Raw genomic sequence first — 12,021 nt, forward strand, 5'->3', positions numbered from 1 at the left:
ATTATGGCGCTTTCAATGGGCTCCCAATGCGTGGATTTTACAATCAAATCCACTTATAGTGCTGAAGTTCCCCCCGAAGGGGAACGTTCGAGGTTACTAAAGTAACCCTTCGTTCCCCGAGGAGGGGAACGGAAGCACTATACTCCGTCGCCATAATGACTGTCCCTTAGCTGTTTGAAAGTCTCTTCAGCTTAAAAGGATGGCGTCTGCTGGCTTCAGGTGTGCTTATATGCTGAGATAATTGCAGATGTCGCACACCTGCGCAAGCTTACGCTGCCAATTAATTTCATTCATTGGCCCGTTCAATACTCTCCAGACAAGCGGCTTCTGATCCGAGTCCTCCCAATGCGTGGATTTTACAATCAAACCCACTTATAGTGCTTCCGTTCCCCTCCTCGGGGAACGAAGGGTTACTTTAGTAACCTCGAACGTTTTCCATGTTAAAAATACCATCACAAAACCTTTATGGCAAGCAAATATCTTTATAAGTAATCCTCAGTTTAAAAATGTGTGTAAGCAGATATTTGTGTCACTCAGGACAGAGGTCATTGTGGAAAACAGTTGCTTACTTACCCCATGAGCCCCTTGAACTGTCCGGATTAGATTGATACCCTTCCAGACATAGATGTCTCCATTCAAGGCACCTGAATATGTGATCTCATCTCTCGCACAGGCTAGACAGAGGATAGTTTGAAGGTCTCCAGTCTTCCCAAATACTCCACGCTTGGGTGTCAAAGCGTTCCCACACAGACTCCAAAACTGAGGGCATAGAGAGACAGTAATAACATTTACGCAGGGAAACTTTAAAAATAATAGTTTTTTTTTTTTTAACTGATACCATTAATCTGTTATAAACAACTGAACCCCTTCGGTTAATCCAGGGGTTCCCAAACTTTTCAGCCTGCGACCCCGACCCCCAAAATAACAATGCCAGTGACTCGTGACCCCCAATATCCTCTGAGGTGGTTATAAATACAGAAACCTTGCATGCAATGACGCAGACACACCAATTAAATTTGTGTCAGTGCTTTAAATGTGCCAGAAAGTATAACCTGATGTTATAAAATCAAAATGTATCTAACGCTATTGCTGCCTTTAATATAATGTAATTACCCCAGGGGTCGCAATCCAATAGAACTAGTAACTATAAGCTACTATAGTAACTATATAGTATATAGTAACTATAAACGACTATTTTTATTTTTAGTATAGTTATGGATAAAATATGTTAATTCTTATGGTTTAATAAAAATAAATTGATTTTTGGAAATCACCAGGCGACCCCTCTTCATTGCCCCGCGACCCCTCGGGGGGTCCCGACCCCCACTTTGAGAACCACTGGGTTAATCGACTATTATAAGCATCCTTAGAGTGTAGTTCTGTCTGGTTGGAATATTTTTTAATATAAAAATAGAAAATAGTTGTCTTTAGATGATTTTAAGACAATCACTCAGAAAATGGAGTGGTAATGAAAATAGTAGTTGTCTGAAGCGTAATGTGAAGTTTGTCCTGTAAAGTCTGTACTGCTGCTAATTTTGGCCAGGTCACTCATGTGAAAGAGAGATTTTAATCTCAGAGGGTTCTTTCTGCTTATTCATTCATTCATTATCTTGTTGGCTTAGTCCGTTTATTAATCCGGGGTCGCCACAGCGGAATGAACCAACAACTCATCCAGCACGTTTTTACGCAGCGGATGCCCTTCCAGCCCCAACCCATCTCTGGGAAACATACACACACACAAACACACACACACACACACACACACACACACACACAGGCTGACATACTAATGCTTACACTCGTTAAACACATCATTAAAATGCACAGGCACACACAGCACAGTCAGAACAAACTTGGAAAGCCTCAGCCAGTGCATAATAATTGGCTCATTGACTCTGATTCAGCTGTGTGTTTGTGTGTGTGTGCATGGATTTGTGCGTGTGTGACACCTCCAAGCTTTTTTCATGAGGTGAACTTTGGGTCAACTGTGTGCATTTGTGCATGACCTCAACCTCGTCCTCAACAGCCTCCTGCAAGAAAACCTGTAGTGGCCAGCTGAGCGGTGAAAAACCGTCAGATACTAATTTCTGTACTCACTGACAATCAAATATTGATTTCACATGTTATATTATTGTGAAGTTTAATTTTAGGTTATTAATACTCATGTTTTTTATTAAGACTAATACAATATTTAGTCATGAAGTTCAAAATTTATATCAATTTTATATCAACACAAAATTTAGCTTTAAATTAAAGGGGTGGTTCACTCAAAACTGAAAATCCTGTCATCGTTTTCGAACACAAAAGATGTTTTGAATAAAGCTGAAACTTGTATTTGATTGTCCTACAAGCAGTTACTGGTTTTCAGCTTTCTTCAAAATATCTTCTTTAGTGTTCAATAGAAGAAAGATAGTCATAAAGGTTTGAAATAGGGCTGAACAATATATTTTTTGAGCATTGATATCGCAATCTGCCATAGTAACATCGTGGGTTTCATTATTATTGATTAAAAGATAAAGATTTTATTACATTTTTTATTTATTCTTTTTTTAAACAATTAAGACAATGATATTTAACATTTGATTGTTACTAATGTTAGACTACCCCGTTGTTACTTGTTACTGTTAGACTCCCCAAAAAACATAAAGAACTGTTAATTTCTTGAATTTTGTTTGTAATTTATTATAAATTATGCAGATGCACTACATAGAAACGGTCTAGATCATCCCAGTCGATCTAAATTCATAAAATCTTTCAAAATAGAGTTAATCATTTCCATATTGCAATATACAGTTAGGTCTACAAATATTTGGACAAAGACACAATTCTAACATTTTTGGCTTTATTTACCAACACAATGGATTTGAAATGAAATGAAGATGTATTTTAACTGCAGACTGTCAGCTTTAATTTGAGGGTATTTACATACATATCAGGTGAACGCTGTAGGAATTAGTTTGTGTGTGCAAAATTCTGCTGTACTGCGATGTGAAAATGAGCGGGATTAAACAAGATAATTAGACATTAATCGATGAAAAGTGAGCGATTAGTCCATGTTTTTAATTCCTGTCCAGAGAGATGTTTTGACCTGTGCATTTGCGTGCATCTGAATGGAAGTCTATGGGGAGACAAGGGCAGTTTGGCCACAACTTTCCAACAGTTTGCATATGTGCCTCCCACTTGTTAAGGGTCCAAAAGTAATTAGACAATTGGCTTCTAAGGAACATTCTTTGGATGTAAATACCCTCAAATTAAAGCTGACAGTCTGCAGTTAAAGCACATCTTGTTTGTTTCATTTCAAATCCATTGTGTTGGTGTATAGAGCTAAAAATGTTAGAATTGTGTCGATGTCCAATTATTTATAGCCCAAACTGTATATAACAACAAAACATGATATTGCAATGTCAGATTTTTCCAATATCGTGCAGGATTAGTTTGAAAGCACTTTATGGTAAGTAAACTGTAAGTAAAATTTCCTTAATTTTCCCTGTGAACAATCTCTTCAAATGATTGAATGTAACACTGTGACCAAAAATATGTATTTTATGTAACTTTTTATGTAACTTAAATCTCACATCAAATTATTATATTTAATTATGACACAGAGGTTTCAGAAGACTAATAAAATACTGTATATACATATACTATTATTTAACCTGAAAAAGTGAGTACACTTACAAGCATACTTTTAGAAGTACTTATAGAAATATGCTTGTATGCTTATATAGACTGTATCTATAGTATGTACTACTTGAACTTCAGAGTGCTACTGAGACAAACCTGGAAATCCCAAAAGATTCCTGTAATCCTTAGCCTCAGCCAATTCAATCAGATTTTCCCTACAATAAAGTTCTAAAATATGAGTGGCATGGTGGTTAGCACTGTCACCTCACAGCAAGAAGGTCACTGGTTTGAGTCCTGGCTGAGTCAATTGGCATTTCTGTGTGGAGTTTGCATGTTCTCCCCATGGCTTCCTCCGGGTGCTCCGGTTTCCCCCACAGTCCAAAAACATGCGCTATAGGTGAATTGAATAGTAATGTATGAATGTGTGTGTGAATGTGTGGGTGTTTCCCAGTATGGGTGTTTACACTGTGTAAAACATATTCTGGAACAGATGGCGGTTCATTCCGCTGTGGTGACCTCTGATAAACCAGAGACTAAGAAAAATGAATGAATGAGGTTCTGAAATGTCAGCTTGGTGTGTCCCAGCCTTTACAGTGTGAGTATGGCGTTGTGTATGGAGTCATGTTCGTGCAGTCTACAATAGTATATTATTAAATTGGACATTGTGAGCCCAGGCTATAGACTCTCCAGATTTTTGAATCTCGCAGTTCCTTTGATTCATTCTTTATAAGAAATGTCATTGTTTCTATTGTTGTATTCTATTGTTATGGTTACTCATTGTTTTATTGATTGCCTCCACCTGCTCCTTGTATAGATCATTAGTTACATTGATTACTAATTTTCTTTAGTTCTTCTGTTCTTTGCATGGTGTCATTTGTGTTAAGGACATTTTTGTGAAAGTTCTCCTGATTTAGTTTAAAGGAACAGTTCCCCTCCGGGGGGAACTTCAGCACTATAAGTGGATTTGATTGTTAAAATCCACGTATTGGGAGGTTCGGTTCAGAAGCTACTCGTCTGAAAGAGTATTGAACGGGCCAATTAAGAATGAATTGGCAGCGCAAGCCTGCGCAGGTGAGCGGCATAAGCAATCAACTGAGTATATAAGCTCACCTGGCGCCAGCAGACGCTATCCTTTTCGCTTCAGAGCCTTTTCTGATCGAGCTTATGAGGGTTCCTCCTGCTGATCTACAGCCATTTCGAGAGAACGATTGTATCCCGGTCCAGAGCGAGTCCACGCAGCGGCAGACGGTCGAGCTGGGTATCTCCCTTGCCTGGCGTCCCTTTGGGTCCGGTCCTCCAAGAGCGGTGCGTATTGTTGCAATCCTAAAAGAGCAACACAGTCGTGCAGCACGTCCTTTTCAGGATGGCGCTCCGACTGTGCGTTTCTGGTTGCCGGGGTTTCCTGGCTCCGGATGATGGACACGATCACTGCATTACATGTTTGGGGATCCAGCATGTTAATGTGGTGCTCGGGGGCGGTTCATGTCGTCACTGCGATGCCATGACCGTTGCGCAGTTGAGATCGCGGTTAGCTTTCGTAAGAGAGCGAGCCACCCCAGTTGCCTCCTGCTCTGCAGCGGGCGCTCGGGCAGATCTGAGGGCTTCAGCGAGAGACAATCGCGGACCTCTCGCTCCTCCAAGTGCTCCATCCAAGCTTCGGGTACTGGGAGTGATCCGTCTAATCAGATGGTAGCTCTCACGCTCGCTGACACCGGAGATCAGATGTCCTCCGCGGCATCGGAGGGTGGGCTTTCATTGTCCGACGATGATCCGGACCCGCTCGCCCCCTCTGGGCAAGCGAGCGCCGTCAAAACGGATCCTGAAGCGGACATGTTGGCCGTGCTTTCTCGGGCTGCTTCGGCCGTCGGGTTGGAGATGGTTTATCCCCCAGCCCCGCGGGCGGACCGACTAGATGGGTGTTACGTAGAGGATCAGAAGGCGAAGCCTTCGAAGCCTCTCGTCCCCTTCTTCCCGGAAGGGCACAGTAGGCTCACGCAGTCCTGGAGGGCACCTTTCTCTGCCCGCGCTGCGTCCGCCTCCGCCCTCACCACCCTGGATGGTGGAGCTGCCAGGGGGTATGAGGTGATCCCGCAGGTGAAGCGCGCCATTGCGGTCAATCTTTGTCCGCGTGGCGCCCCCGCTTTGCGTGGTCCGCCCCGTCTCCCGTCCAAAGCCTGTAAGTTTTCTGCCTCCCTCGGAGCTAGAGCTTACAAGGCTGCGGGCCAGGCAGCTTCCGCCTTGCATGCGATGGCCACCTACCAGCGCTACCAAGCGCAGGCGCTGGCCGAGCTGCACGAGGGTGGGTTTAACCCAGGCTTGTTACACGAGCTGCGTGCGGCGACCGACTATGCTCTCCGGACCACTAAGTCCGCCGCCTGCGCACTGGGGAGGACGATGTCCACACTTGTGGTCCAGGAACGCCACCTCTGGCTAAACCTGGCAGATATGCGCGATGTCGACAAAGTTCGCTTTCTTGACGCGCCCATATCCCAGGCTGGCCTGTTCGGCGACACCGTCGGTGAATTCACCCAGGAGTTCAAGGCGGTGAAGGAGCAGTCGGATGCGATGGGCAAAGTCATCTATCGGTGGGGCCGTAAGCCCGCTCCATCCCCGGCCGAGCCATCCACCTCCGCTGCTCCTTGCCGAGGGCACCCGCCAACGGCCGATGCCCCGCCCCCGCCTCCGGCGAAGCGAGCGTGTCGAGCACGCCGAAAGCCGGTAGCCCCTCCTGCCCAGGGCGCCGCTAAGTCCGGTAAACGGACCGCGAAGCGTCCCTGAGACAGGCCATCCGGAGAAGAGGAGACTTGCTCTTTCCCCGCTGGAGGGCGGGGCCAAAAATCCAACGGTACTTTTCAGTGCCACCAAAGTTTTGATCAAAGAGCATTTTCTCCCTTCCCCGGATGTGACAGCTCAAGCCCCGCCAGTCTGGGACGCGCTGCCTCTCAGCTCGCAGGGCTTGCATGCTCCGACAGCAGCTCTCGGGCGCTGGGGGGACGGTCTCCCTTCTCCCAGCCCCCAAGCCCCCTCTCAGGAGTCAGGGTGCGGAGCCAGAGCGAAACGCTCTCCTCCAGCTCTTCTGTGGGACCCTCGCGCTCCCCGGATCAGCACACCCGCTCCTCGCTGCCCCTCCGCGGGTACGTCAACGATTGCTGCGATGATGTCATTAGCGAGGGCTCTGCCTGCCTGGTTAGCGCGGGCCAGCCCCTCGCGGTGGCTCATACGCACGATCAGACTCGGCTACGAACTACAGTTCTCCAAACGGCCTCCCAGGTTTACGGGTGTGTATTTCACCAGGGTCAAACCCCTGTCCACCCCTGTCTTGCGAGAGGAGATTGCTGCCCTCCTGGCGAAGGGTGCAATCGAGCCGGTACCTCCAGCCGAGATGGAGAGCGGGTTTTACAGCCCGTACTTCATCGTACCCAAAAAGAGCGGTGGGTCACGGCCAATCCTAGATCTGCGCGTTTTGAATCGCTGCCTTCACAAGCTGTCGTTCAGAATTCTTACGCAGAGGCGCATCCTCCGATACGTTCGTCCTCAGGATTGGTTTGCAGCCATAGACCTGAAGGACGCGTATTTTCATGTCTCCATTCTTCCACGCCACCGTCAGTTTCTGCGGTTTGCGTTCGAAGGTCGAGCATGGCAGTACAAGGTCCTCCCCTTCGGGCTCTCTCTGTCTCCGCGGGTCTTCACCAAACTCGCGGAGGGTGCCCTAGCGCCTCTGCGGCTTGCGGGCATCCGCGTACTCAATTATCTCAATGACTGGCTGATTTTAGCCCACTCTCGGGAGCAATTGACTGCGCACAGAGACGAGGTGCTCCGGCATCTCCGCCTATTGGGGTTGCAGGTCAACTGGGAAAAGAGCAAACTCGCCCCGGTGCAGAGGATCTCTTTTCTCGGGATGGAGCTGGACTTGGTCACCATGGTAGCGCGCCTCTCCGGAGAGCGCGCTCGCCTGCTGCTGAACTGTCTGAGGGAGCTCGACAGCAAGTTAGTGGTCCCACTGAAATATTTTCAGAGGCTCCTGGGGCATATGGCTTCCGCTGCGGCTGTCACGCCGCTCGGATTGCTCCATATGAGACCACTTCAGCACTGGCTTCAAGATCGAGTTCCGAGACGCGCATGGCATGCGGGCACACACCGAGTCTCTGTTACTGCGCTGTGTCGCCGCACCCTCAGCCCCTGGAACGACCCCTCGTTCCTGCAGGCCTCTGGGACAGGCGTCCAGTCATGTTGTTGTTTCGACAGATGCTTCCAGCACAGGCTGGGGAGCCGTGTGTCGCGGGCATGCAGCTGCGGGCCTGTGGGTAGGTGCCCAGCTGCATTGGCACATCAATCGCCTAGAGCTGTTGGCAGTGTTCCTTGCTCTCCGCCGTTTTTCTCCGGCGGCGTATATCAACCGCATGGGGGGTATGCGCTCTCGCCGCATGTCTCAGCTCGCCCGCCGTCTGCTCCTCTGGAGTCAACCGCGGCTGAAGTCGCTGCGCGCCATTCACATTCCAGGTATGCTCAACCGTGCAGCCGATGTGCTCTCACGGCAGCAGATTCACTCTGGAGAATGGAGACTCCACCTCGAGTCTGTCCAGCTGATATGGGCGCGATTCGGGGAGGCCCAGATCGATCTGTTTGCTTCCCCCGAGAACGCTCATTGCCAGTTGTTTTATTCCCTGACCGAGGGCTCTCTCGGGACGGATGCACTGGCCCACAGCTGGCCTCGGGGCGTACGCAAGTATGCGTTTCCCCCAGTGAGCCTGATCGCGCAGTTAATGTGCAAGGTCAGGGAGGACGAGGAGCAGGTTTTGTTAGTTGCGCCCCTCTGGCCCAACCGAACCTGGATATCAGAGCTCTCCCTCCTCGCGACGGCCCTCCCTTGGCAGATCCCTTTGAGAGAGGACCTACTTTCTCAGGGACAAGGCACCGTCTGGCACCCTCGTCCCGATCTCTGGAACCTCCACGTGTGGTCCATAGACGCGAGGAAGACTTAGGTAACCTGCCGCCCGCGGTGGTTGATACCATCACTCAGGCTAGAGCCCCCTCCACGAGGCGCGCCTGCGCCCTGAAGTGGAGTCTATTCACTGAGTGGTGTGTCTCTCGCAGAGAAGACCCCCGATCTTGCCAGATCAGTGTTGTGCTCTCTTTCCTTCAAGAGAAGCTGGACAGCAGGCTGTCGCCCTCCACTCTCAAGGTTTACGTTGCTGCCATCTCCGCTCACCATGACGCGGTGGCTGGCGGCACCGTGGGAAAGCATAACCTCATCATCCGGTTCCTCAGAGGCGCTAGGCGAATTAATCCAACTCGCCCCCCTCTCACGCCCTCTTGGGATCTCGCCCTCGTTCTCACGAGCCTGCGATTTGATCCCTTCGAGCCACTCGATACAGTATCTTTAAGATTTCTGTCCCTGAAGACAGCTCTGCTGGTCGCGTTGGCCTCCATTAAGAGGGTCGGGGACCTGGAGGCATTTTCGGTCAGTGACTCGTGCCTGGAATTCGGGCCGGGATTTTCTCACGTTATTCTGAGACCCCGCCCGGGTTATGTGCCCAAAGTTCCTACCACTCCTTTTAGAGATCAGGTAGTAACCTGCAAGCGCTGCCCCCGGAGGAGGCAGACCCAGCCCTGTCTTTACTTTGTCCAGTTCGCGCTCTGCACATTTATGTGGACCGTACTCAGAACTTTAGATCTTCTGAGCAGCTCTTTGTCTGTTATGGCGGACGGCAGCAGGGAAGTGCCGTGTCTAAACAACGTTTATCCCACTGGATTGTGGAGGCCATTTCATGTGCTTATTTGAGCAGAGGCCAGCCGCGCCCCCCAGGAGTGCATGCGCACTCCACTCGGAGCGTTGCATCCTCTTGGGCGTGTGCGCGTGGCGCTTCTTTAACAGACATTTGTAGAGCTGCGGGCTGGGCGACACCCAACACATTTGCAAGATTTTATAATCTGCGAGTGGAGCCGGTTTCCTCAAGGGTGTTAGGTACCTTTGGTGATTGAGGTAACAACTCGGTAGGTGTTGTACACGCTTGCGGTGCCTTTTTTCCCTAACACGGAGAGATGTGCACCCTCCTGTCTGTCAGTAAAGTTCCCCATTCGGTGAGCTCTGCAGATTCCTCCGAGGCCCCCAGCACTGACTCAGCGGAGGAGTCACTTGCTGGCCCATTACGTAGTAGGTCTGCCTGCTGGTCAGCCCGCGTTTTGGGTATAGGTGCCTGCTATGGCCGATCCCCGCTGGTGATCCCCATATGCTTTTTCCGCCACGGTTAAGTTCCCCCCCTGGGCGGACCCGTGCTTTCCCTATCTGCTAACCACCTTTTTATGCGCACTCCCCCTTTTCAGGGTTAGTCCATATGTAATTCCATTTGTTTCCCCCTATTGGGTGCGGATGGTCTCCGCAGCGTCCTCCCTACTGGGATGGCACGCTTCCCAACGTACTGTCGTATATTCCTAGAATTATCTAGACGCTAGCGACTCCCAAAAAAGATACCTATTCCGTAAAACTTCTTTTGAAGTGGGATAAGTTAGGGCCAAGGGCACGTTGGAGGACCACGCCTCTCATGATCTGGGTGCGTCACGCTTGCCTGACCGCTCTCTCATGGTGGGTGTTGGTAAGGTGCAGTCATTGTGGCGCTTTCAATGGGCTCCCAATACGTGGATTTTAACAATCAAATCCACTTATAGTGCTGAAGTTCCCCCCGAAGGGGAACGTTCGAGGTTACTAAAGTAACCCTTCGTTCCCCGAAGAGGGGAACGGAAGCACTATACTTCGTCGCCATAATGACTGTCCCTTAGCTGTTAAAAGTCTCTTCAGCTTAAAAAGGATAGCGTCTGCTGGCGCCAGGTGAGCTTATATACTCAGTTGATTGCTTATGCCGCTCACCTGCGCAGGCTTGCGCTGCCAATTCATTCTTAATTGGCCCGTTCAATACTCTTTCAGACGAGTAGCTTCTGAACCGAACCTCCCAATACGTGGATTTTAACAATCAAATCCACTTATAGTGCTTCCGTTCCCCTCCTCGGGGAACGAAGGGTTACTTTAGTAACCTCGAACGTTCTGCAAATTAGACCCCATTCACCTTTCTTTGTCTGCATGCCTGGTCTGTTCAAGTTCGAGTTTATTTATCTATAAAGTACACTTAAAAACAGTCAAAAGACTGCCCAAAGTGCTGTACATAAGTTAAAGTAAAATAAAAAGACAGAATATAAAAACATAAAGTGGCAGTGGGTGGCGCAGAGGGTAGCACTGTCGCCTCTCAGCAAGAAGGTCACTGGTTCGAGTCTCGGCTGGGTCAGTTGGCATTTCTGTGTGGAGTTTGCATGTTCTCCCTTAGTTCGCGTGGGCTCCGGTATCTCCCACAGTCCAAAGACATGTGCTATACAGTTGGTAAATTAGTGGGTAAGCTAAATTGTCAGTAGTGTATGTGTGTGAATGAGAGTATATAGGTGTTTCCCAGTGAGGGGTAGCGGCTGGACGGGCATCTGCTGTGTAAAACATTTGCTGGATAAGTTGGTGGTACATTCCACTGTGGCGACCACTGATGAATAAAGCGATGGCAGCCATATTGTGCCAGACTGTACACCACACACTAGCTGATTGGTGGAAAGTTGACAGAGTGATGAAGTCAATTATGATATGGGTATGGTTAGGAGGTAATGATGGACAGAGGCCAATGGGCAAATTTGGCCAGGATGCTGGGGTTAAACCCCTACTCTTTTTCAAAGGACATCCATGGATTTAACAATCACACAGGCAGGTTTAACTAACACCACTTCAGACAGCAACCTAGCTTTCCCATGTGGACTCCCATCCAGGTATTGACCAGGCTCAGCCCTGCTTAGCTTCAGTGGGCGACCATGTGAGAGCTAGCTGTCTATATGTATTTAGTAAAGTAAAAATACTAATACAGCACTAAAATGTACTTAAGGGGGAGTAAAAGTACAAAATTTTAAAACTTAGAAACCTACAATTTGTGTAAAACAAAAACTACTCAGTTACAGTCAATGGAGTATTTGTAATGTGTTACTTTACACCACTGTTAATTAAGTAAATCTGGGTGTCATCATTATAAAAATGGAAAGACACCCAATGACTTCTTAGAACGGCCCCTGGATGGTCAGATTTGAAGATTTTTTTAAATACTGTATTTTTTGTTTATGACCACATGCTCAATACAAAACATTTTTTTTTTCTCAAAGGTTAATTTATACAATTACAGTTCAATAAAAGCACTTGCATGCTAAAATTCTAATTAACAAGAAGACTAAAGCTTTGTCACCATTTATTAAAATCACAGCTGCAAGTTTTAAACATACTGTACATTTAGCAGGATTTTTGTCTATTCAATCCAGGATATCTGGCAAAAAGCTGACTGAAAAAGAATGAAAAGATGAAAAAGCAGTCGTTGGCCCATT

The 12,021-nt window shown here is 48.1% G+C and overlaps 1 protein-coding gene across 13 annotated transcripts in view; it reads right to left on the bottom strand.

Moving 5' to 3' along the window:
- The window catches only part of eml5 (EMAP like 5), a 247,936-nt gene that overhangs the window by 148,964 nt on the left and 86,951 nt on the right, over positions 1-12,021 (bottom strand). For all 13 annotated transcript variants that reach the window (XR_015513746.1, XR_015513744.1, XR_015513745.1 and 10 more), the window contains exon 5: positions 574-759. Coding sequence is in view for 4 of the 13 variants with exons in the window: in XM_087290991.1 (XP_087147117.1) it covers positions 574-759 (186 nt within the window). In the remaining 9 variants the exon portion in view is untranslated. The remainder of the gene's footprint in view (positions 1-573; positions 760-12,021) is intronic.

The sequence above is a fragment of the Danio rerio genome, chromosome 17 (assembly GCF_052040795.2).
Source record: "Danio rerio strain M-AB ecotype USA chromosome 17, GRCz13ab, whole genome shotgun sequence".
NCBI lineage: Eukaryota > Metazoa > Chordata > Actinopteri > Cypriniformes > Danionidae > Danio > Danio rerio.